At 36.7% G+C, this 27,316-nt stretch overlaps 1 protein-coding gene across 5 annotated transcripts in view; it reads left to right on the top strand.

The window, feature by feature from the left end:
- The window catches only part of PLEKHH2 (pleckstrin homology, MyTH4 and FERM domain containing H2), a 107,741-nt gene that overhangs the window by 37,234 nt on the left and 43,191 nt on the right, over positions 1 to 27,316 (top strand). For all 5 annotated transcript variants that reach the window (XR_003004298.1, XM_024753606.1, XM_024753607.1 and 2 more), the window contains exons 4-15: positions 4,081 to 4,230; positions 5,338 to 5,421; positions 6,029 to 6,110; positions 9,231 to 9,416; positions 11,132 to 12,081; positions 14,832 to 14,907; positions 16,235 to 16,329; positions 16,949 to 17,093; positions 19,314 to 19,450; positions 19,551 to 19,661; positions 19,822 to 19,908; positions 21,268 to 21,426. Coding sequence is in view for 4 of the 5 variants with exons in the window: in XM_024753606.1 (XP_024609374.1) it covers positions 4,081 to 4,230; positions 5,338 to 5,421; positions 6,029 to 6,110; positions 9,231 to 9,416; positions 11,132 to 12,081; positions 14,832 to 14,907; positions 16,235 to 16,329; positions 16,949 to 17,093; positions 19,314 to 19,450; positions 19,551 to 19,661; positions 19,822 to 19,908; positions 21,268 to 21,426 (2,262 nt within the window). In the remaining variant the exon portion in view is untranslated. The remainder of the gene's footprint in view (positions 1 to 4,080; positions 4,231 to 5,337; positions 5,422 to 6,028; positions 6,111 to 9,230; positions 9,417 to 11,131; positions 12,082 to 14,831; positions 14,908 to 16,234; positions 16,330 to 16,948; positions 17,094 to 19,313; positions 19,451 to 19,550; positions 19,662 to 19,821; positions 19,909 to 21,267; positions 21,427 to 27,316) is intronic.

A 27,316-nucleotide genomic window follows, 5' to 3' on the forward strand; every position in this document is an offset into this window, starting at 1 on the left:
GCGTGTATTTGATTCAGGTTTGGTAGGAGTTGGATTTAAATTTCCTTCTGACCATTCTAATATGTGGACTCATCTGCCTTTTATAAAGTTGGTTCTTAGTATCCAAGTTATTTTTGGTTCTTAGTAAATGATAACTACTCAGTCATCCTAACATCCAAGACCGTGTAATGATTTGCTTCATTACATGGAAACCTACTTTATCCAGTGACGTTCCCTTTCACCTTCAGTGAGAATGGGCCTGGCCTTACTGCATAAATTTTGGAGCACTATGCTGAAATAACTATGTTTAAAATATGATTAGAATGATTAATTAATTTGCAATAAATTTTAATTAACTGGAAAATGGTCTGGGATTCAAAATACTCTTAACGGTTTCATCATTGTATTTTGGAATGATTAAGTATCTTTGTCATGTCACTGCGATACTTATACAGGAATAGAAACTTACACCCCCCCACTCAGAAGTATAGTCACATCTTGATTACCTGTAGTGGGGGAGGGAGGGATGAAGTTAGAAATGAGAAGAAGGAAATATTGATATGGATAATTACAATGCGGAAAATATTTGCAGTTTCTGCTTTCTCCAGGATAGACAAGAAAATGGAAAATAGCATTGGAAGTTGTGTCAGGGTCCCCAAGACTACCCTCGGGTTTGATGATTCACCAGAAAGACTCATGAAATCCTGAAAAGCTGTTATACTCATGGTTATGGTTTATTACACTGAAAGCATACAGATTAACATCAGCAAAGGAAAAATACACATAGGGCTGAGTCCAGGAGACACCAGGTACAAGCTTCCACTTGTCCTCTCACAGTGGAATTGCACAGGAATGCACTTGATTCTCCCACCAGTGATGTGGGACAACACATATGAAGTATTGCCAACCAAGATTGTTCATCCAAGCCTAGGTGACCAGGATTTTTATTGGTGGGCGGGGTGGGGAAGGGTCAGTCTTATAAGCACGAAATGCATGCATAACCCACCTTAGCTACTCAACTTCCAACCCCCCCAGAGGTCAAACTTGATACAGTGTGGCCCATGACCCAGGTAAGTAAACAAAAAAGGTATTCAGTATAAGTCACACTGTTAGCATAAACTATCTGGTGTGGCCCAGTATATCAGCTATATAAAGACAGTCTTATCAGGCAGAATATTCCAGGGGCTCAGAGGTTATTTCCCAGCAGACAGTCAAAGGCTAGTTCTTTCTTTGGAATGTACAGGGTTTGAGCACCCCAAGTCTGCTGAATTAACCCTTCATTGCACAAAAGCTCAGAATCAACAAGACTTTCGGGAAATAGCTGAGCAGTGTGCTGAGGGGGTAGGTAGATGCAACCAGAGGCTCTCCTGGAAGTAAAGGAGGAAGGTAGCCTGAAAGTACAAAACATTCCTCACTAGAGGATATCCACATATTGGTAACTGCAAGAGTTTATCCAACAACTAATTTGAATTCATAGGTGTGTGTTACTGGCCAGTCTCCGAGTCGTTAAAATTGTATAATTCAAGTTAAATGAATGGTAAAAGATCTGACCTATGTTCTGTGTACTTGTGGTAAGATATTTTTAAAGGCTGCTTAGTTTTTCTGTAGGCCTCTTAACTTTTCTGCAGATTTCTTATTCATACTAATTGCCAAGGAAGGCTGGTGAATCCTGTGGAACTTGGTCCTAACAGGGCCAGCTGGAAGAAGGTTGCCTGTAACTGCTTTGTGATCTCTCTCCTGCAGGGATGTTGCCACCTTTGTCAATGTTTTTCTTGCCCAGGAAAGTTGTTTATCTAAAAGTAATAGTCGAATGAAACAGTTGCACAAGACAAAGGTGCAGCCAAGGAGCTCTGACTCTAGCATTCATTCGTAAAATGAGAACACCTTTCAAGTTGAATGTGTTTTTCAGGGAAGAAGAAGGTCCTGGAAAAATAGTTTTCCAGGACCATAGGCCTTTTCTAAGCAATAATAGGACAATTTTATGTGGTAGCCCAATGTCCATAGGGTGGCTTGCTCCAGTTTAATAAAAGGAGACTGTCGATGTAGGTCCGGTAATATTTATTTTTATTAATTTTGTCTTTCTGGAGTATTATGATCTATTACTCCCTCCTTGATGGAGGACTACCATTTTGCACTTGGTCTCTGCTCTTCTTTCCCTGCTTCCGCAGCTACAGAATACCCTGCATGGAACTGGCTGTACCATTTTAAGACTGACCTTTGGTATTTGCTGTCCAGCTCTCTGTCCTGCTCTGGCTTTTTTCATGACAGCATCTCTGATATAGGCCTTTGTCCTTGACCTCTTGGTCTGAAGTTCCTTCAGAAAGCCTGCTATATTATGTTAAAAAATCTAAATCTTAAAATAACTTAAAATTATCATTTGGATAGTAGAATATATTTTTTCTCCTATTTTTTGGATCTGCTTTTATTTTCATAGCTTCCAGCCATGTGGGTGGTATTTAAATAGGACAGTTTTGGCGTTTGAGTTGAATTTACATTTATACAGTGAACCCACAGATGAAACTTTGTATTCATAGTTAAAAAAACAAAACCAAACTAACCTTAACACCCTCCTTCTAGAAACCCTCATTAATCAAGTATTTTTGAGCTTTAAGTAAGTTCCTTTTTGATTTTTTAGAGATATTTTATAAGACTTTTCATCTTACCTATCATCTTTAATTTCTCAAATGCCTTTACATATTTTTCTTCTTTGCCCCCTATAATCTAAAACATTACTAAGATTACATTCTTACCTATTTGGAGTATATAGAATAAAAGTTTTAATATTGGATACAGTGCCCAGTACTTTATTTTCTTTCTTACTAACATTAACATCACACATATCTCTTCAAACATTTCATATGCCCAAATGTGTTTTGCAGAAGATCCAAGCAGAGCCAGTATATCTTAGATATTAAAATTGAGGCACCACAACCCCTAGCCGTACAGCGATCTATTTTATCTTGCTTTATTTTTCCCGTTACCCTTATTGCCATCTGTAACAAACTGTGTGATTTTTAGTCATTACAATATTTGTGATCTCTCTTACCCACTAGAATGTAATTTCTATGCAGGTAGAGATTTGGGGGTCTGCTTTATTCACTGATGTCTTCCCAGGACCTGGTATAGACCTGGCACTTGGCAGGTGTTCATTGAATATTTGTTAAAGTATTGAATCAATAAACCCTCACGGAATGTGCTCTCCTACCTATATCTTGACTGTCATACTTTTTTACTCTCTATGATTTCATCATTGGGGTTTTAAGGTTCTTTTTTGGTTTGTTTTTAATATTTATTTATTTATTTGGCTGCGGGTCTTAGTTGTGGCATGCGGGATCTTCCCTGCGGCGCTTGGGTTCTTCATTGTGGAGAGCGGGCTTCTCTCTAGTTGTGGCGTGTGGGCTCCAGAGCACGTGGGCTCAGTAGTTGCAGTGCGTGGCCTCTCTATTTGTGGCACATGGGCTCCAGAGCGTGCGGGCTCAGTAGTTGCAGTGCGCAGGCTCAGTTGCCCCATGGCATGTGGGATCTTAGTTCCCCGACCAGGGATTGAACCAGCATCCCCTGCATTGGAAGGCAGATTCTTAACCACTGCACCACGAGGGAAGTTCCTTTAAGGTTCTTTTGTTTTACTTTTGCTTTCTGTTGTATATGTGTACCTTTTTCAGCTAAGTTCAGTTTTTTTTCCCAAGATGTGTTATTATACTAGGTCATCCAGTATGAGTCTTATCTTACCACTCAATGTCTGTACTTGATATTCTTACTTTTTTATAAAATATGAAAAAATGAGAGCTGGAAGCTTTCTAGTTCTATGCTCACATGAAATACTTTGCATATTATCATTGATCTAGTTAACATGTGCATTTCTTTACATGATAGCAATATTATGAGAATCTTTCATGTACCCTCATGCACCTCAGGGGTAACATCACTTAGCAAAATAGCCTTCAGACTTTATAATTGTTAAATACATTAAAACTTGCTGTTCAATGTTTTCCTTTTATGACGATACTTTTTAGGGATTTAATGTTAAAGTAAAATTCTGAATTTAATACTATGATAAATTAAGTACGTGCATAGTTTTAATATTTTATCCTCTGAATTTAGGTACAAGTTATGGAAGAAAAATTAAAAGCAGCTAATATTCAAACCAGTGAATCAGAGACGAGGTTGTATAAAAAGTGTCAAGATCTGGAAACCCTAATACAGGAAAAAGATGACATCATTCAAAACTTGGAACTGCAACTTGAGGAGCAGGTTAGGAAGAATTTGATCATCAAAGAGTCCTAAATATGCGCATTCATTTATGCATAATCGCAAAGATTAAAAAGAGAGTCAAAATTTCTAAATTTTGATCAGAAATCTTACTTGGTGACCCCTAGGACTACATCACATTACTGGTGAAAGGTGCAAGTTAAATACATTCACTTTAAATCCGGGGTGATTCCAAGGCATATCTACCACTTTTTGGATGTGACAATACTCCTTAAGTTGGAAACACTTGGTTATCAGCAGGTATTTATGTCTGTAAAATGTTTCCAATAAATTTTTGCCTTAGATTGTTAGGGTGTTGGAAATGTTTATGGAAGGTTAAATTTTAAACATGTGTTTGATTTGACGCTAATCCTTCTGCTTAGAAATGTGTATACTGTTTTTAAACCACTTCATTGAGATCAAGTATAGTATTTAGTTTATTTTTTTTTAATTTTTAGGAGAAAAATTGCAGTAGGGTTATTTACTTAAAAGGTCATTTAGTGTCATTTAAACATGACCACTATAGAACTGTTCAATGTTTAATCATTTTTTTCATTTCTCTGGCGTCAGTGTTCCTTTAGGTCAGTGGCTTTCAGCCTCCACCCACTAGGATTTATATGATAGTCACGCTTTCAGTAGTTTTGTGACCATAACCAGATTTAAAATTTGGTGGATGTGAGCTAGAGTTTCTCAATCTCTATTTTTTTCTGGACCTTCTAAAACTAGCACTGGAGGGGAAAATAAGCCGTTCTCCAGAGGAGATTCTGATTCTCCTGTCCCCAACCTGGTTGAACTCTATTCCACTGTTCTAAACCTAGACTATTTCCAGAAATGGTTTATTTTGTGGATAAATTCAGTGGATTGATTTTGGTATATGATCTTTCAGAGAAAGGGAATAGCAGATGTTAAAGCTAGAAATATTTATGTATACTTTTATTACTGTTCTGCTGGACAGCCATTCTTATTTTTTCCTATGTTTGGTAATTTAAAGGCAGACGTCTTAATTTGGAAACAGGTTTTAAGTGGACTTACCTTTTATGTCTATGACTGTAACATTTCCAGACCAGTGAGCTTCTGTTTGAACTAAACAAACTGCTAATGTTATTTCAGAAACAAATAAGGATTCAAGAAGCTAAAATAATAGAAGAGAAAGCAGCTAAGATCAAAGAATGGGTAACAGTTAAGTTGAATGAGGTATTTATTGCCATATTTGTCTTTTCTTTACCTTTTACTTCTTTTGAATAGATAAGTCATCAGAATATCTGAATGAAACAAAATTCTGATCAGTTGGTGGTGCTGCTGGCTTTTGGCAAACGTGAGATAGGTAGCTTTCACTTTAATGACTAATGTAATTTTAAAATTAAAAATATTGATAGACCCATGGTAATCAGTGTTAAGTAGCCTCATTCTAATTAGTTGACTAGTTCTAATAGTTAACTTTAAATAATTAGAGAATATATATGCATATCTCATAAAATTAATATATTCAGTATCTGAGAAGTACACATTATTTAGTTTATATGGCAGATTAAATGCCAAAATAATTTGGTTTAAAATAGCTTTACAGTGGAGAAGGCATAGGGGTGAAAAACATTTAAAACTTTTAGCTCTGGAAACAAATATTAAAGCCATAATTATCTAGGCTGACGATCTGTGCTGATAAATTCATCTGATATTTACTTATTTCTTTTGTATTTTGCTTGTGTTTAATTAGATATTAACATTTTCTAAATGTTATAATTTACTAGTACATTTTAGAAATGTTATCCCTGTATAAAAGAAAACCATTATGTTCTTTTAGCTGGAATTGGAGAATCAGAATCTTCGTTTGATCAACCAAAACCAAACCGAAGAGATAAGAACAATACAGTCAAAATTACAAGGTATGTGCACTTTTGACTAAGATAGCCTAGTTGGATTTATTTGCTAGAATTTCACTATTGAGCGCTTGAAATATGACTTGCACAGCTAAGGAACTGAATTTTACATTTTATCTAATTTGAATTCATTTAAATTTAAATAGCCACATGTCCATATTAGCACAGCTAGACAGTAGTGAATAACCCAAAGGGGGTAATTTGAACGTTTAATTTCAGGTATGTTTACTTTTAAAAAAATCAGTCTTGTTATTTTCTATTTTCATTTTGTAGCATTGTGCTCAATGGTGATTGAAATTCTTACAACCTGAATATTTTGAGCAGAATTTTATAATGCGAATAAACACTTTGCATTTTCTAATGCTTAGGGCTATTTCCTTTCTTTTTAACATTAAAGCCAAAGGATGGGTGGTAGAGTTAATGATAGAGATTCACTTAATATGCTATTCGTATGATAGTCACTCAAGTGCACATTGAGCTGAAGAGGAGGTAAGTCAGCAGGGTGTTTGGATAGCCTGTGCTTATTAGACCCATGGCCTAGTATAGTGCTTTTTAAACTTTTATTTAGCAGCAGAACCCTTTTTAAACAATTTTTTTTTCCTATAGAATCTCAAGGGATAAAATAGGTAAAAAACCTGTACTGGGTGATGGGTCCAGAGTTCTGCAGACTTGGTCTCACCCATGACTCTTCTTTCATTTCTTGCATCCTCTGCAACATTTCCATAAAGCCGTGGGGTTTCCTAGAATGCATTGGAAAAATACTGGCATGGTAGAAAGAACCTGGACTTTGAAGTCAACTTTAATGCCCTACAATTTAATAGCTGTGTGTATATCTCCAATTTTTTTTTTTTCACATCAGTAAAATGGTGACTGTAATAGTGTCTTACTGGTTTCATGGGGGGTTGTTGATTATAGGACATGTGAAAGCACTTTGTCTACTGCATGTTAGTACCTATTGCTGTCCTTTTGTTAAGGGACAAAACTCCTGTTTTCCCTCTCTTAATATTTCTGACATGAGATGTGTGGACGTTTTTCCCACACCAAGCAATTCTCCAATTCTCAACAGACACCGACTGGATGTCCTATAAATTTAACTCAATTCTGACTTATCTACTTGGATAGCACCAGATCCCTCACTCCCACAAAACTACCCACCAGCACCTCCGAGCAGGCACTGAACACACACACAAACACACACTTCGGACAGAGTCACAAGTACAGGGTGGCATCCCTGCTTCTGTCCAACAGACTGTAAATCCAGGGTTCCCAAGATCCCTTCCTTGGGTTCAATAATTTGCTAGAGAGGCTCACAGAACTCAGTCAGACAGTTCACTTCCTAGATTACTGGTTTATTACAAAGGATGTAACTCAGGAACAGCCAGATGGAAGAGATGCATGGGGCAAGATACAGGAGAAGGGGCACAGAGCTTCCAGGCTCTCACTAAGTATACCTCCTTCCCAGCACCTCCACATGTTCACCAACTTGGAGCATCCTGAACCCCATCCTTTTGAGTTTTTCTGGAGGTTTCACTATGTAGGCATGCATGATTGATGAAACAATTGGCCCTTGGTGATTAATTCAACCTCCAGCCCCTTTCTTCCTCACCTGAACTCAGAGGTAGGAGATGGAGGGTGAGGCTGAAATTTCCAACCCTCTTATGATTTGGTTGGTTCCCCTGGCAACCAGGCCCCATCCTGAGGCCATCTAGGGGCTTTCCAGAAATCACCTCATTAATACATACTCAGATGTGTTTAAAAGAGCTTGTTATGAAAACAAAAGACACTTTTATTGCTCTTAGGACATTCCAAGGGTTTTAGGAGCTGTGTGCCAGGAACCATGGATGAAGACCAAAATCTATTTCTTATATCACACATCACACATTTCCTCTACCTATATGATGAAAAAAATAGGTGTTCCTATAGTTGATCTGGAATTCCATGTTTATAATTAAAGTTTTAGGTCCTTGTGGTGTTCACCCTCTTTGAAATAGACTGGATGTATTAAGCCCCTTCACCAAATACTGTTTCCCTGATAATTCTTAACTTACAATTCTAGTCTTCACTGGCAGCCTTTTAGTCTTGGAGACTAAGGATTATTGATCCTTGGAACCTCGGCTTTACTGGAGAAGAACAGACACAACATATGTAGATATAATATAATACTTTAAAAATATATATGTATATATGTGATAAAATATGTATATATGTGATAAAATATCATGAATTAGTTCTGTGAGCAATGGCAACATGAAAATATTAAAAGATACATCTGAAGGAATACACTATATAAAGGTATTTTTCTATACTCAATTATCAGTTGCTATTTAACTTAACCCTTTGGTGCTCTCCCAGAGTTGAGAATTTAATTTCTTTGGAAACTTTTCTTACTATCACTGGGATCTCCATGCTTTTGATCTTACAAGCAGCAATGTTACAATTCCTAGAAGATGAATTAAACCCATGATTAGGTGCTCAATTAATCACTCACCTAGCTGTCTAAATTCTCAATCTAGAGACTGCCCCCTCCCCTTTTTGTTCTCTAAGGAAGTGATTAAGGCTCTCCATGCTGTGGTCACCATAGACCAAGTCCCATCATCTGCTTTATTATGAGAAGCACACTAAAAACTAAGATAAGCAAAAGTTATTCCAGTGATCATGTAATATTTGCCCCAGTGATCATCTAAATTTTCCTGGGTTGTCTTGGCAACCAAGACCTCAGTCCCTTTTTTCTCACTATTAGTAGCAATACCAAACAATCAAATTTTACCAGTACTTGATTGGTGTTTACCAATAGTTGACGTTGCAAGAAGCTATAACTTCCTAGTTGTTTATATCTGGATTTTGGTTTGTTTGTTTGAGAACTAACTACTTTTAAAGGGATTAGAAATGTTTCTCTTTGCAGTTAAAAAATAGTTTGTGCATTCAGAATATATAAACAGATTTTAAACACTGGCGTGTGATGCTAGACATTGAGGGGTCATTGTTCCTATACATAAATAAAGATGAACTTCAGGCTTTTTTTCTGGTACAAGGAGTGATTTGTCCACGTTTTTATATGCTTTAGTTCTCTGTTTAACAAATCGTTATAAAAAATTCAGATCTTCATTTTGATTAATGATCTTGCAGAAGTTCAAGGGAAGATGTTGTCCACTGTCTCCACACCGAAGCTCACAGAAGGCCAGCGTCTGAGCAGTCTGACCTTTGGGTGCTTTTTATCCCGAGCAAGGAGTCCTCCTCAAGTTGTAAAATCTGAGGAAACGAGCAAGATATCATCTAAAGAACCCGAGTTCACTGAAGGAAAAGACATAGAAGGTATTTATGGACTAGAGGAATTTACTTTGACATTTTTTTTAAAAAGGAAAAATGATTTGCTAAGATTAATGCAAAGACAGCTTAATTTTTCTTATTTTTTTCCTGACAACTTGATGTTTTATGAGACTATTTCTAAAGAGCAAAACAGCATTTAACTCTGTGTATCTAGTTATCTTGTGTGTTTTTTGAGACTCTCTGCCAATTATTTATAGGAAAAACTGGTTTTCCCTTCTTGATACTTTTTCCTGCAATAGGTAGCAGTAATAGTTAAAATTTTAAAATGTACAGTCATACCTGCTTGTTTTAACTGAGTTTTAGAAGTATGAACTTTCTATTCATTATTTATTTAAAATACAAAAATATTATCTAATATTCAATATGAAATTAAATGTGACACAGCAAACTTATAAAGAAAAAGAACACCAGGTGACAATTTAGTAACTGCTTTGATTTTCCCTTTATTGCCTCAAAGAGGAAAATATTTGCCAGATGTTTAAACTTTGGACCTGTGTGCAGATTTCTACCCTTCTTTTAGTCTTAAAGCCCCTCTAAATTTTGCTTAATTTTGCGGTTGCTGCTTTGCCACCACTAGTATGACTTTTCCCAAATATTTTTGAAAGACTTGAACTTGTATCTTCTCCATTTTCAGTTCCTGCTTCCTTCCTCCAAAGGAGAAAAATTATAGCCCTAAGAACTGTCTCTATGCTTGGTTATGAAACTCTGAAAACCATATGTTTTTCCATTCAGAAGGCTCCTTTGGTACTTGTTTTCATGCCATTACATGGATTTTTTTTTTTCTTTTTTGAGAAGTCATTTTAGTTTTTTTCCCACTTTCTAATAGTTGAGTACAGCTCGGTTCAGCTGAGGTTGCCTGTACTGCGGTTCTTGCTCATTTGCAAATTTAACAAACTGCCTGATACCAAATTGTGGAGTTTATTTGTTCAGCCTCTGTATCCTTAATTATGAAGCTCCTATCTATATTTTCATGTTTTCAAAGTTTCTTTTGTATTCTTCAATCTAAATTTTTAGTTCACTGTTTATAAAGTCAATGGTTCGTTCTATTAATTATGTTATAAACAATAATAAGCCATATCTAAAGATATTTTTAAAGACTGTTATTTTTTATTGTAAAGACATATTTTGTATTTATGATTAAACCAAAAGTAGAGTGAATAAAGCTTTTCTTTGTGTATGTTTTCCTTACGGTTTTGCATATTTCATGTAGTGAAGCTTGGGAACAAAGTTTTTTTTTTTAAACTATAGCTTTATATTTATTATGTTTTAATTTATTTATGATAATTTTGAAGTTTAGTAGAAAGAGGGTGTCATTGTCTTTGCCTCTAAAATATAATTAATGATGTTCATTTTTTTAGTGGCTGCTTTCCTTGATAGTCAGTGTTGCCTTATTTTTCATTTTGCTTCTTGTATTATCTCGCCCTAGAATATTGTCAGTTTTATTTTTCCTTCATGTTTCTTTGTAAAAAGCAGTTTCATTTTGATATTATTCTATTGAAGTGTAAGGGCTCAGTGTTTTATAGAAAGCTTGTAGTTTTCAAACTTGGGTTTAAAAAAGGCATATGACTAAAAAAGGATAATGTAAATTAATTTGACTCATGTGGAAATTCCAGTTTGTACAATGTAGTTATATAAAGCTAAACATACAAAAAGATTGTATGATTAAAGGCAGCATGCCAATATAATGTATGCTTTTCTAGAAATGGAAATACCAGAAAAGTCTGTCGATAACCAAATTCAAGAAAACAACCGAGGTCAGAGAACATTGCATCAAGTGCCTTGTGTCTCAGAGCAGGATCAGAAAACAAGGACAAGCTTTGTGACGGATGGTGGCATATCCCAGAATTCTGGGGCTCCTGGGAGTGACTGGAGTTCCGATGAGGACGACGGGGGCAAAGGAAGATCCAAGTCCAGGTATACATCCACCCTTTCCAGCCACACATCAGAGGAGGGGGTCCAGTGTAGCAGAATGGGCAGTGAGACGTATCTGACAGCCTCTGATGACAGCAGTTTTATATTTGAAGAAGAGACTTTTGGCATAAAGAGACCAGAACACAAGAAGCTGTATTCTTGGCAACAGGAGGCACAGTGGAGTCCTCTTGGAAAGGGAAATTATGAATCAAGTAAAAAGGAGCACGATAGTTCCTCAGACGAACTGAATAAAAAATTTCAGTCTCAGAGACTGGATTATTCATCTTCATCGAGTGAAGCCAACACCCCAAGCCCTATTCTGACCCCAGCTTTGAGTCCAAAGCATCCTAACTCATTCACTGGAAAAGGCACAGAACTAGTGCCGCCCTCAAACCTGCCACTTCCCAAATTAAGGGTTCCTAATGTTTTCAGCTTAAGTGTAGCTCTAGCCAAAAGACACCTAAGCCAGCCACAGTTAAGTTCCGACAGGATGTTTGGTACAAACAGAAATGCTATAAGCATGATCCGGCCACTGAGACCTCAGGAAACAGATCTTGATCTAGTTGATGGCGACAGTACAGAAATTTTAGAGACTATGGACACTAGTTGTGATGATGGATTATTTTCCTACGGCTCCCTGGAGTCTCCGTGTTCAGACGACCAGGAAACCTGCAACTCAGCAAAGAAGGCGGCCTGTGGGAAACCTCCAACTCCTCCCCTGCACCGGTTTCCCTCTTGGGTAAATTATGTGTTGTGTGCAATGCACACACGCTCGTTTTTGCTCAACGCTCATTTTCAGGTTTTACTCTACTTCTTCTTCTTTCTTTTCCAGTCTGGCTTTGTTCTGACAATTCCCAGTTTTTAGAATTCAATTTCCCCTTCTCTTTCCCGTGAACCAGTCGAGAAATAAGAGAAGGGTAAGACAAAGCAAGATCAGAATGTTACCTTTATTACTGATAAAACGGATTTTAGAGAATTGGTGGGCAAAGGAGCAAGTACTGCACCTGGGAAAAAGCTAGATTTATTCACCCAGGCCCAGGTAGCGCTTGACCAGCCACCACAGGCTGCCTCCAGTGAGGCCCAGCTCCTCTAAAGCTTACAGTCTAGAGAAAGAACAAATGGTTATTTCCTGCACACAGCTACTTCTCAATAGGAAGGAGAGGGGAAGGTGCCGGGCTTTGCATGTCCGGTTTCTCCTTCTAGGAATCACTGGCTAGAGATCAGGAATGTTCAATTTTTGGAGCTCCCTCCACATGGAAGGAAACATTGGGGTGGGGAAGAAGGGCTCTCTCTAACTGTATAATACTTGTGGGTAAATTCTGGATGAGGACACTTATTGGTCATCAAGTTCTGAACTTAAGTATTTACTTGATTGGCTTTAAGAGAAATTTAATTTTACTCTTCATGAACTTATAAATCTATTGCTTTAACCAAAAGCATCTTCCTGTATATCTAGAATAGATTGAAATTTTTTCCATTGAAACACTGACCATTAATATAATAATTAACCCATTAATTGCGTGATTCTTCTTAGGAATCTCTAGATTAAAAAAAATTCTTCCTATATTTGAAACAAAGTGAAATTATCTGTTTTGTAGATTGAAGTTTTCCTTCACATATTGACATAATTTAACCTTTGGCCTCCAGAGAATCATCTGGGTTGTGGGATTTTTTGGTTTTCGGAGTCATGTTCTGTTATTATTTTTTATTTAGTGACCAGTGCAATTTTAAGCAAATGAAGGCAACTGTGTTTTCCTAGTATAAATTCAGACCTTGAGATGTATCTGCTCTTACTTACTTTTAAAAGAACATTTCATTGCAAAGTCCACGTGAAACCACCTGCAGTTTATTACTAAACTCTGGATAGCATAAAAAATGGACATTATTGGCATGTGAATATCTGGAATTCCAACTATGTTACCCTTTAGGCAGTTAGGAGTTGAAATTTTGCTTCTTTCATTATGTTGAGATTGGCAGAGATTTAGGTTAGACGTTCACTTTCATTTTATTTGGCAAACCATTTTTACTACTTTTTTGCCTTTTTCTCTTCTTGCCTTCTGAAACTATCCAGTTCTGAAAAAGTAGTACCGCTTTGCAAAAGCCTTCTAGCAAACTGGCCAAGTTTGAGGTTTTATTTCTGCTTGTTGGGTATTTTCAAGTTTCAAGTTAAAGAGATACATTCTAGTCACCTCAATTTATGAGAGTTTAAGGATTTTTAAGAGTTTACTTTAAGGCATAGCCCATTCTTATTGAACTGGAATATCATTCCAAAATACAGTAGTCACTCTAGCAGGACAGCATGTAATGATTCAGGAGCACCTCTGATGGTCAACTCCTTAGAAAAACAGGTGATACCCACTGTCCCTGGTCCCATGGCTCAGCTTGTCCTCTCCTGTCTACAGTGACTGTCTGCTTCTCTCATGACTGCTAACTACTCTCCTTCGCTCTCTCATGGCTTGTAAGTACCTCACTTACTGCCTTATTTTTATATGTCTTTTTGTTCTGTCCACTCTGTTGTTTGTCTCTGTCTGTGTATCTCACCATCACACTCTCAAAGAAGCTGTGAGAGTGATTCATTCAGTCAGCCACTCTTCGAAATAAAGTGTCTCAGATGGTTAGAGATCTCCTGCCCATTGCCTCACAGGCCCCTGTCTAGCGCAGTCCCAAAGAGGACTGCCTTAGTTGCCCACTGTGCCCCGATCCAGATAACTGTCCAGGTTAGGTGTGTTACAAAGTTCAGGACATGGTGACCTATGCATTAGGAACAACCTAGAGTCCCTTTTCTCAGAGGGGGCAGGGCCAATAGCCTTCCAGTACCCATTTCAGAAATCTCTCTCAGAGAATAAGAGAAAGCAAAATAACAACCTACTTTTGGAACAAGATCCTATAAATTCCATTGCAGTTCTCAAATTCACTTATTATTTGACCTCAGGTATTTCTTCTACTTCATTGAAATGTACATTGAGATATGAAGGTGATAGCACTAAATGTTACTTTGTGTGTGCTTTCTGACTTCAAGTTTTGGCTTTCTCTTTTTCTTTAACCATATTCTAGAATGGTAGAATATTAAAGATAATATTTGTGTCTAGTCAATGATAATAAATGGTTTCTGGCTTCATGTTACAGCTATTCAGAGTTTTCCTTTTTTTTTTTGACCATGTTCTGAAGTGGTGGAATATTAATGGTGGTATTTATGAATAGTCAGTGATTGTGAATAAGCTTTCTCTTACTTTTTTCCTGTCTGTTCAAAAGAATTTAAAATACCAAGCAAAAATTTGGGAACAAAGATAAATAATGTTGTGACTAATGGATGGAAGAAAATTCTGCAGTGCTGTTCACAGTGGCATATTTTAGTTGGCACTGGTGACAGTTTTATAATAATTCTGTGCTCTGGTGACAATTAAATGAAGCACAAATGAAAAACATGTGTATTGAAAGTAATTGTTTCTTTGCTTTAAATATCCAGCTTAAATCTCTCTTTTACATTAGGAAAGCAGAATTTATGCTGTAGCCAAATCAGGCATTCGAATGTCTGAGGCCTTCAATATGGAGAATGTTAATAAAAGTAAGTGATTTTGCATGCTGCAATGCAGGTGAACCTTGAGGACTTTATGCTAAGTGAAATAAGCAGTCACAAAGGACAAATACTGTATGAGTCCACTTATATGAGATATCTGACATAGTCAACCTGATAGAAACAGAAAGTAGAGTTGTGGTTACTAGGGGTTAGCGGGAGTAGGGGAAGCGGAGCAGTTGCTTAATGGCTATAGGGTTTCAGATTTTCAAGATAAAAAAGCTTTGGAGATCTGATTCACAACAATGTAAATATACTTAACACTAACTGAACTATGCACTTAAAAATGGTTAAGGTGGTAAATTTTATCTTATGTGTTTTTTACTACAATAAAAAATGTTTTAAAAAATAAGTGATTTTGTATTGCCATTTCATTAGCCAAGAACTTCCTAACTGTCTAAAGTTATTGGAAAAAATACAACTTGGCCAACTTCCAGAAAATGCTTTCTGAGGTTGCTGATTTATATTTTAAAATTGAAATTCATGTTATTCAGTATAGGGGCACATAGATGTTCAACTCTTATGTAGCAAGTACCTCATGTTTTTACCCAAAAGAGGCTAAAGCTAAGAAACTGGAGTTTCAGCTGTTTAAAATTGTAAAACTGTTGATCTCTATGTCTTCTTTTTCCAGAGTTTAAAACACATTCCTCCTTTCTTTCTTTTTTCAAAATACTATTATAGAAACAATGCATGTTCATTATGAAAAATAAAACCAAACAACAGAGAACTGTCTGGAATAAAAAGCAAAATTTTTCTGTGGTTCCTTCTACTGGCCCCCTCCCTATCCTACCTCTGATCTGTATCTTAGAGGTGACTATTGTTGTTCTACTCCTTTTCAGCTATCCTCTGTTCTTGCCACTCAGGAAATATATTCTAACCTTTCAGTCTGAGGTTCACCTGATAAAGGTTTAAAAGTGACGATGTTTTAACACGTGTCAGTAATAGGTCTCTGAATAGTCAGAGAATATCTTCATAGGGTACTGCTCACTGAATCAGTCAGCAGGTGTTTGTACTCATTTCTGCCCATTGTGAGCTGGATGGAGATGCCAAAGAAATAAAAGTTAAGATCCTTGCTCTCAAAGAGCTTACAGTCTAGTTGGGGAACTAGCACACCTGAGGACATAATGAACCATGTAAGAGAGTGTATAATTAAAGCTGTCATAAATGCCATAATTCTTCAGGTAGACTGTGTAATGAATATTGTATGTTCATCCAGTCTCTCTTTAATTGGAAGTTTTGCTAATTCACATTCATAAGAAATAGACATAAGCACTAGTTAGAAGGTTTGTTTTCTTAATCATTTTGTTTTCTGTTTCAGATTCTGTTGCAGTGCTTTCCTATACCACATCAGGACTTTATACATCACTGATATACAAGAATATGACAACCCCAGTGTACACAACTTTAAAAGGGGTAACTCATTATTGTTACTGTTAAACATGTGGGGCTCTTCATGATGAATCAAGGAAACTGTTTAGTCAAGCTCCAGATTCCATTCTTGACATTTTACATGGACTGTCCCTTTAAAGGGAGTTTTAGAAGTTCACACTAGCATATTATTAAAAGAGAAGAAATGGAAAGATCTAGAGAAGATATTTATTCTTATTGGAGTATTAGAGGTCTGATATGCTCCGTTTTTGTTATGCTACATGTGAGTCTCCACCCCCTCCATAGCTGTTAATTGTTTAAAGGAAATAGTATTAATGATGTAATGAAAACTCCTAATATAGAAAGATCTTTGTATCACTGCCAGGGTTCCCCTCCTTTGTGTGAAGTACCTAATTAAAATAAATATCAGAAAAAAAAGTATCATCAGGTATTAACAGGCTTATGTCCTTAGGAATCTTTTATAATTGACAAATGCCTTGCTAATTGGAATTTGGGATTTAACAACGTGACTTTGATAATGGCAAAATATTTTCTTGTATTCCTTAAAAAAACTTATTCCATAACTTCTGGTAAAACATTCTATACCTAAAGAGAGTGGTGACTTTAAGGATGGACACAGGGAGGCTGTTTTGCTTTTCTTCAGAAGGCGACCCAGATAAGCAGCAACCCATTCCTGGATGACTCCTCTGGGTCAGAGGAAGAAGATAGTTCCAGATCCAGCTCCCGGACTTCAGAGTCAGACTCTCGCAGTCGGAGTGGGCCAGGCAGTCCCAGAGCGATGAAACGAGGTAAGGGAGAGTCTCAGGCATACAAGACAACTCCAAAAAATTCAGAATATTTAATGGGAATTTTATCTCTATAATAGGACTTAAAAAAAAGATCTGAGCTGCCTTCAACTCATAGTGAAAAGAGTATTCACCTAGGACTAAGGTGCTTATATTTTAGTCCTAATTCTCTTCTAAATTCTCTTTGTGATTCCAGACAAGACAGTGGTTTTGTTTGTTTTGTCTTGTTTTTTGTTTTTTAACCTTATCTGTAAAAGAGAGATCACTTCATTATAGGAATAAAGTGAGACACTTGGCTTAAATTAGGTTCTTCTTTTACAGTTACTGTGTGATTTTGGATAATTTATAGGATGGACTTATTTCAGCTAAATTTGTTGCACTGCTAAATGGCAGAAGAATATGCCTAAAAATGTGGTGGTTAATCTGATATTAAGATGGAAACCAACAAAAACTTACTTCGGGCATGTCTACGATTTTTGTAGATTTTGAAGAAATTTTTGGCATATAGGTTACAGAGAGAGCCAGTCACATTAAATGACATCTGTATTTTACAAAAGCCTTTAAAGCAGCACAGTATGTTGGTTTTCAAACTGTGTTCCGTGGAACCCCTAGGTACTCCCAAACCCCTCAGCTTCAACAGGAGCTGTTCAGCTCTCACTCATAGGTTTAATATTTTGGGCTTCCATCAGTCCCTTTGCTATATGACCTTGCCCCCTTGACAGCCAGAATCAGGTTATATCACACTTTTGCTCAAAACACTGCAAGAACCTCTTATAAAGACTATAACATGTTATGTGATTCTTTGATGTCTTCGACCTCAGCTCCTCCTCTCTTCTCTCTTACTCAGCTCTGGCCATCCAGACCCTTTAGCTGTTCCCGGAACATGCCATTCATTCCTTTAGTTCAGGACCTTGCACTGACCGTTTGCTCTACCTGGTATTCTTGCCCCAGATGTTCCTTTGCCTCCTCCAGTTGAGACACTGCCTTCTCAAGGAGATCTACCCAGAGCACACCATTCAAATGTAGTCCTTTGCCCTTCTCTAACTGCTAGCTCTTTTTATTCCCTTTAGTCAACTCTACATTTCATTTTTCCATGGCATTTGCTCCCTGGTTTTTGTCTGTCTCCCCCGACTAGAATCTGTGTTCCATGAGGGCAGAAATTTCTTCATTTTGTTCTCTGCTCTGTCCCTAGCACCCTGGGGCTAGGAGCCTGAGATTTGCACTCCAGCATTGCCTCTGCCTAGCTGTTTGACTTTGGACAAATCCTTTAATCTGTGGACCTTAGTCTCAGAGAATGAGGGCATGAACCAGGATGATCTCTGAGGTCCTTTGTAGATCTAAATTTCTGTTACTCTTTGAAAAATAAAGATATTACTATTATCACAGCCATTACTTGTCTTAGTCAAATAAATAAGAGGAATAATATAGTGACATTGTCCTAATGTTTCCCTTAAATGTTAATAAACACTTAAAAATTTGCCGCATACTGTAATGAATAATGACTTAAGTCCTTGATTTTATTTAATATTTTCAAAATCTCCAATTGTAGTGACTCTCCAAATGTGGCTTGCAACTTGTTTTCTAAAATGGCAAGTGAATTAGTGTGAAAAATGCTCCCTTGAATTTTACATTAGAGCTGCTGGCAAATGAAATAGTCTGTTTATATCTTTAAGTCTTATTGCATCTCTTTTATGAAAGATTTTCAAAATCTATAAACTAGTAGTATTGGACTTGTGTGTCTTTTGTAATGTGATGTTACTTTAAAAATGATTACATGTAAAGCAATTATACTCCAATAAAGATGTTAAAAAAAGATTACAAAAATTAAGCGCAGTAAAGTGTGATTGTACAAATCTTGATAAATTAAGGTTCAACATTTGTTTGCCTACATGCCAATATGTAAATACACATATTTTAAATCCTTAATAAAAGATAATTGTTAGGCTACTGCATACATTTTATATATGTAAAAATAGCTGTGCTTATAACATACCGAAATATTATTTATGTTCCTTTAACTTCCTTGGAGACTTGCATGATAGTCCTTACGCTTAAGTTCTGTTTTCTGCTTTAAAGATACTTCATGGCCAAAGGTATGGACTACATCTAGTCTAGGAAGGTTTATGATTTGGGATTAGATGTATTTCTTAGGAAACCTGACAGTCAGCATTTGGACCACCCAATTATTAAATACTGACTTGATTTATTTCTTTTTTCATCTAGGTGTGTCTCTCTCTTCTGTGGCTTCTGAAAGTGATTATGCTATTCCCCCAGATGCTTACTCCACAGAGGTAGAGTGCTCACAGCCAGAGCAGAAGCTCCCGAAAACTTGCTCGTCTTCCAGTGATAATGGGAAAAATGTAAACACTGAATCAGTTTTTTTTTTAAAACATTAATGTATCTGTTAGTTTGAGCCTCCAAAGGGAAACTTAAATATTTTTTTTTAATCTCTTTAATTAGGAACCACTGGAAAAATCTGGCTACTTATTAAAAATGAGTGGTAAAGTCAAGACTTGGAAGCGGAGATGGTTTGTTCTTAAAGGTGGTGAATTACTTTACTACAAATCTCCGGTGAGTGGAAATTGCTTGTTATTTAGAACTGAATTCCTCAAACTATAAATCAGACTCCTGATTGATTTTCTTCCATGTAATGCAATTAATTAGACAAAGCATTTCTTATTATGACTATTATAGGTAATCACTTTGCATTGGTTTTCTTCCTTTCATACAGAGTGATGTAATCAGAAAACCCCAGGGCCATATTGAACTTAGTGCATCCTGCAGCATTTTAAGAGGAGATAACAAACAAACAGTTCAGGTACTTTTTTTCCTTTTTTTGTATCACGCAAAACTCAGTTCTCAATTATGTAAGCTAATAGAGTGGAAATTGGGTGTTCAATTGTTTGTTTATTACATTTTGGGGTCAGTCTGATGTCCCAAAAATGTGTGAAACCCTAGGACTTCTTAGTTAAAACTATAATGTAACCTGACCTGAGTATATGTAACTCTCCTCTACACTTTCTTTGCCCTTGATCCTTTACACGGTTCTTTCCCCACACTAACCCTCCCAGCCATTTTCTGTTCTCAAACTGTCAAGCTATTTTAGGGGAGGGTTATTTGATAAATGAATTCCCAACAAGATATTCATAATTTAATGTACTATTAAATTCAGAAATGTTTGCAATTTAATAGAGAACCGGAAAATGGCAGTTCTATGAACTTCAGAGGCTGTAAACCAAAGTGGGAAGGATATTGGTGAGCAGAGGGGCTGTCCTGGCTCCCACTGAGTCACATGGCAGAGGTAGCTGCTGACCATTTCACCCACACGTAATGCCAGTCTTGCTAGAAACCTTTGTTAAATTAAAACAAGCAAACAAAAAAAACAAGCTATCGAGACAGTTTGGTATGTATGATTTAAAATTCAGATGCTTTATTTCTGAAATGCCTTCAATAATCATTATTTTCTTATCTTGCTCCTTTGGAGGGTAGAATAGGATATTTTATTAGAAAGGTACATTATCAGTGTTTCCAGTGGATAATAGATGAGGACTGCCAAAAAATGTAGAAAGGAGAATCAGGGAAAACTTTGTCTTGGAGCATGGCAGATAAGAATCATTTGTAGGCTTCTGAAATATTTGGAATTTTTGAAATGTGGCTAATTTGAACTTGAGAAATTGTGAGTTCATAATATTTGGTTACATGTTTAAGAATTCCTCTTCTGCTGTATAGGTTTTCTTATTTTATTTATAATTCATTTCTTCATTTCCATAACAAATAACTTCCCTTTATTTGCTTAAAGTGTGTTATTTTATTACAGTCTGAAATCATTCTGCTCCTCATTTCAACAACCAGGAACCTGTAGCACATTTAAGGGAGAAAAGGAAAATGTAATGAGTAAATGAGATAAAAAACCATGACCCCAAAGCTTAATATTATAAAGAGTTTTAAAGTAAACAGAAGTGAAAAAAATTATTTCAGAAAAAGTTAATTGTCATTCTCACAAAGTGGTTAAAATATGCTACGTGATTTATGGAATCATTTATTTAGAGCCCAGGATTCAAGGTTCAGTATGTTTGTTTCCATGTTAGGTAGTGATGTTTGAAGAATGGACAAGGAAGTGCTAGTATCCTAAAATCTTCAGAGTTTCCTTTCCTATCTCTTTTTTATCCCATTCTAGTTGACCACTGAAAAACACACATACTATCTGACTGCAGATTCTCCCAATATATTGGAGGAATGGATTAAAGTGTTACAGAACGTTCTTCGGGTACAAGCTGCCAACCCCCTTTTCCTCCAACCTGAGGGCAAACCAACGGTGAAGGGATTGCTCACCAAGGTGGGAACTCTTATACATAGCGGTATCCCAGGCAGCGATGGAATTAGCCCCCGATCATAAAAAAGTGGGCATCAGAGAATATAAATATTGAGTATTTATGTTATCTTGGGGTGGGGAAGAGTGTTTTAAGTATGATACCAAAGACAAAAACCATGAAGATGAAAAATGATAAATTTGACTACTCTACGTAAAAAATGTAAATGTTCTTGGGAGCTCCCTGGCGTTCCAGTGGTTAGGACTCTGCTTTTCAGAACCTCTGCTGAGGGCCCAGGTTCAATCCCTGGTCGGGGAACTAAGATCCCACAAGCTGTGGGGCACAACCAAAAAAAAAAAAAAAAGTAAATGTTCTTACCATCAGAATTTCTCTAAGCAGAATTTTTAAAAGACTGATGAGAAGCTTTGGAAAGGTATTTGAACATGAAAAACAAGCTTTTTCTAATCAGTAAGTAAAGGATAAATACCAGTGAGGGGAAGGAACAAAGGACACAATGAGAGAGAAGTAGAGATAGTAGAGAGAAGAAATACAAATGATCAATAAACATGGGAAAACGTTCTACTATCAATAATAATTTTCTTAAAAACAAGAAATAATGGATATTTTTTAAAAATCTGATCAAGGGAGGACCTCTTTTAAAAGTAGGAAATGCAGTATCGACACAAATTAAGAAATTTGCTAGTGAGTTTATTACTTTAGAAGGCAATTTGGCAATGTCTTGACTAAAGTGTTTACTCAATAAATATTTTTGAGTGAACAAATGAATGAATGAATATTAAATGTTTTATGAACATATATACGTACCCTTTGATCCAGCAATCTCAGTCCAAGAAATTTATGCTTAGGAAATTATCTTAATTTGCATAAGATTTAAGTATGAGGATGTCCATCACAGCATGGTTTTTCCTTTCCTATTTAAAACAAATGAGATATAATTAACATACATTGAAATGCAGATCTTAAGTGCAGAATTTGATGAGTTTTGACAGATATTTACTGTCACTCTCTCAAGATACAGAACATTTCCATTACTGCAGAAAGGTTACTTGCACATCATGGTTTATAATAAAGAAAAACTGGGATCAACTTAGATGTAGAGTAGAGCATACTTTTAAATAAATATTTATGTAATCAGGTAATGCTTTACTATGCAGTCATTTTAAATGTTGTAAAAGAATGTTTAATGTTTTAGAAATAGGTTATGATGTATTGTTAGGTGATAAAATAGCGTATTACCATAAATACATAAAAATGGTTGTTATGCCATTTTTGGTAAACATGTTTGTAGAAAAATGTCTGACTAAGAAATATACTAAGGTATATTAGATATCTCTGGGTGGTTTTTACTTCATTTTTGCTTAGTTCTGCTTTCTAACATTTTTAGAATGAGGAAGTATTGATTTACGCTAAGATAAATATTATTTATAAATTTTTAAGAGTTCAATTGGTCACTTTTAGAACAATATAATAAGATACTTACATGCAAAATATTACCCACAAAAATAACCTCTACGTCATCACTCATCACTCATGTGGTTTATTTATGTAAGAGGTGAAAAATTTAGCTGTAGATGAGCTATGCCACCATGTAATTTATACTTAATATTAATGTGGGAATGTAGGTGGGTGCTCTTCAGTAATATTTACAAAGACTGGAGGAAAAAATTGGAGAAAAAAATTACCAATACATTCAACAAAGAGATGCACTATGTTATTTCCCAAAACATTACATTACCATGAAAATGTTTTTTCAGTTACTGATGGGCTTGAGAACTCCTTGGTATTGTGCTGATACGTTTTCCAACGAACACAGTGCCACTTTACATCACATTCTTATTCTAATTCATAGTAACTAGGTGTCCTCCTGTTTCAAGGGCTATGTTTATCAAACCCTTAAGCTTTAATATGATCTCATGGCTAAGGGTTTGTTACTTCTTTCACAATTAGTGTTTTTGTTTTTTTGCTTATTTTTAATTGTTGGCATGGCTTGTCAATTTCCTCTCCTGTTACATTTCTGCTGTTCTCTGCTTCCCATTTCACAATTGCATTTTAAATGAGTATAAGTTGATGTGATTATCAGATGACTAAACCATTAGAATTTATAGACAAGATGCTTATTAGGTTTCCTTCCTACCATTTGTGAAGGCTTGTCCACCCCCATATTTTCACCTGCAAAGCCTTATAAGAGAAAAGCTCATTCTGAGTGACTTGTTCTGAGCTCACGTTCAGGCTACAATCCCAGATATGACAGAGCAGCATTTGAATACTTTGGAGGGGAGGAGGCTTTTCCAAGTTGTCACACTGTTATTATTAAGTACAGAAATATGTAGGTAGATATTAAGAACTTGATTAATTTGATTCTGGACAGTCACTCTTGCAACTTTTAATGCTTTGGAAGAACATTTCCTATATAAAAATTCATTTATTTAAAAAAAAATGTATTGAGCAGTTACCACATGTCAGGCAATGAGCTGCAGGGTATTAAGATGAATAGGCCACTGCCCCATCCCTCAGAGAGCCTCATATCTATTGGGAAAGAAAAGGACGTCTGCATATTTATAATGATATATATAAAATACTATTGTTGACATGCATCATAAGGTCACAGAGAAACCTAATTTAGACTGTGGGATCAGGAACAACTTCTCAGAGATTTGCCTGTGCCAAGTCTCTAAGGAGGAATAGGAATTAATTTTGGAAACGGACAAGGAAAGGTATCCTGGGCTAGAAGACAGCACAAACAACAGACACAGTATCTCAAAGCAGTGCCACCTGTGTGAAGAGCAAGTCCTTTGGAGAAAAAATTGGAGGGTCCTGATCATGGAGGGCTTTTTTGTCTTGTTAAGGACTTTGTTCTTTATCCTGAGGGTGTTGTGGAACACTTCAGGGTTTGTAACAGGAACATGGCTATATTCATGCTGTTAACAGATTACTCTGCTGAGAGGAAGATGAATTTGTGGGAAGCAAACTGGAGGTTCTAAGAACAGTAAGTGGAAGTGGTTTTCCTCAAGAGGATGGGACTCTGAACTGGTCATGGGGAAAGACACCAGAGGGTGAATCTGAATAATGTTAGGAGGTAAAGTCTTCCGTTAGACTGAATTCAGCGACTAGGAAGTGGGAGAGATAAGGATGGCTGGGTGAAAGACCGTGCCAGATAATAGAGAGCTCAGAAAACAGGAGCAGTTTAGGATGACTAAAAGGTTATTTTGGGAACTGTCAATGTTTAGAGCTTGTGAAGACACCTGAGTTAAGAAGTCTAGCAGGCAGTGGCAACACCAGTCTCCATCAGAGGAGAGGGCTAGGTTGGAGAGAAGGATTTGGGGAATTATCAGCATGGATATGATAGTTGAATCCACGACAGTAAGAGAAATCACCCAGGAAACTGTGTAGGGTGGGAAGAGCAGGGAACTGTTGATGGGACACTCGGGTTCCCAAAATTTGAGGGCACATAAAGGTGATGTATGAAGAGACCCTGGAGAGTAAGTCCTGGAGGCCAGGGGTGGAGTGGTTGACAGGGAGGGTGTGATCTGTAGTGTCAGATGCGGTCAAGTGCTAGGGCAGAAAGTGCCTTGTGGTATGTTGAACAGTAACCGGGTGATGAGTAAGTGCAGTATTGAGTGTGGAGGACTGTCCATACTTTCCAGCACATGAGAAGGAATCAAGCTGGGAGGGAACATGGTGTCAGGAGAGGCACTTTTTCAGATGGGAAAGGCATACCTTGAGTTTCCAAATTGAAGGGAAGAAGCTGGGAGAGAGAAGTGGGAGGTTAAGAACAAAGTCCAGGAAAAATGGGTGATTGGGCATGGTGGGAGGGCACTGTGGAGGGGCTGGACTTGCAGAAAGGTGAGGAAGGATGAAAATCCAAGTTTGTGGGGCAATGAGTGAAATCATGTCTGATGTCCTCGGTTTTCTTTGATGAAGATTACTCCAGTGGACAGTTCCATGAGAGGAAAGGATTGAGAATAAGGGAAGTAAGATATACCCAAGGACAGATAGAAGGATTGATTTACCGAGGGCCCACCTGACTTCAGTGATTTGAGTTCATATTGGTTATTCTTCTCTAAGATGCTCAGAAATAAGAGCAGAGACTTTACATTGTAGTGATGTGAGGACAGTCATTTTTTTCTAACATTTTATTATGTGAATTTTCAAATACACAGAAAAGTTGGAAGAGTATTTTACAGTGAACACTCATATTCCCACCACCTAAATTCCACAATGAACATTTTACTTTATGCATATCAAGATGATGATTTTTAAATCAGTGTTTCATTATGGGCATTTTCAAACACATGTGAAAGTAGAAGGAATAATAGAAAGGACCTTCATATATTCATTACCCAGTTTCAACAGTTATTAACTATGGCTAATGTCATTTCTTAAGACCTCCCGTAACCTTCTTTCTCTTCCTACACGCTCCACTGGATTACTTAAAAACAAATGGAGGTGAAATTTTATTGTGTGGATTTGTTAGAAGCGTGGGAATGCAACATAATCACAGGTTTTAGAGCAAGAGTTGTTTTGTGATCAAATATCAAATCCAAGGTTAGTGGAGAAGGAAGAGAAGCCAGGAGGGAACTGATAAACTGGAATAAAATGGAAGGGTTGGAGGACTTAAAAGTTTTGAATGAGATCGAAGAATAGGAGTGGTGTGAGTAGGAGGGTGGGAGCTGGGGGAAGGTTGGGATCAGAGAGTAGAAGGTAAATTTCAGAAGTGGAGCAGTTCCCAATGAAGGAAAAAGGACCAGGGTGTGGCCAAGCGGATGAATGGCAAAAATGGAAGGCTAGCAAAGGTCTTTAGAAATGAAGAGAGCAAGGAACTGTGAGTTAAGATTGTAGGGAGGCAGTACAGCAAAGAGGCTAGGGCAAGAGTTCAGGGGCCAGACTGCATGGGTGCATGTCCTGCCTCTGACAGTTGCCACTTGTGTGACCTTGAATAGATTACTTAGAGACTCTGTGCCTTAGTGTCCTTTTCTGTAAAGTGGGAATAATAATAGTGCCAACCTCACAGGTGCTGGGAAGATTAAATAAATTATTTAAGCATGTAAAGTGCTTTAGAACAGTGCCTGGCACATCATAAACATGCCAAAAGTGCTAGCTATTATTATCACAAGAGTTGTACCTAGATGCTGAAGTCAGCAAGACAGGTGTCAGGATTTGTGGTGGAAAAGGCTACAGGCATGAAAATGTAGGAGAGGGGAGAAGACCATGGGAGCTTATGTTTTGTGTGATGACAAAGGCCAATCAGAATATGATATACTATTTGTCGTCAAAGTTTCAGAGAGAACTGATATAAGTAACTTTGTCATGGATGCAAGGTAAAAAAATCTATTCTTTCAACTATTTAGTTCACCAAAGCCTTGAGGTTTGAGATTGTCTTTAAATATTTGTGAGGATTCTTCTAGTGTAATTTGTTTCATTATGATTTTTTCAGAATAAGTCAGAATTGGAGGAAATCTTAACATAATCAGATGTACATAAAAAGATAGACTATGTTTTAAAACACAGCTTTTACTGTAAGTTGGCAGAAGTCTTCATTAATTTGTAGTTCCTCAAAGGCACACATTGTTCTCTTTAAAGATAAATCGTTTCAAAAGTATACTCTCTATAGCCAGATGCATTATTCTTCAGTTTTACTAAGACTCCTTTCTGGAGTTTGTTTAAAAGGAGAAAAAAAAAAGCTGCATAACACAAGCTATTTAAAACTTCCAGGATATTTATCTGTAAATATATGTTTCTAAATTTAATTAAACCGAAACATGTCTTGCCAAATGCGACATTTTGTTTTGTTTTTCCTCAAGCAACATTTAAATCCATCAAACTGTTAGATGGTGGAGTTATTTGTTTGCTTAAACCATAGTTTTGAAAGCCCAAAGGCTGGCTGCATTTGTGGGT

Source organism: Neophocaena asiaeorientalis, unplaced genomic scaffold, assembly GCF_003031525.2.
Source record: "Neophocaena asiaeorientalis asiaeorientalis breed wild unplaced genomic scaffold, Neophocaena_asiaeorientalis_V1.1 scaffold171, whole genome shotgun sequence".
Lineage (NCBI taxonomy): Eukaryota > Metazoa > Chordata > Mammalia > Artiodactyla > Phocoenidae > Neophocaena > Neophocaena asiaeorientalis.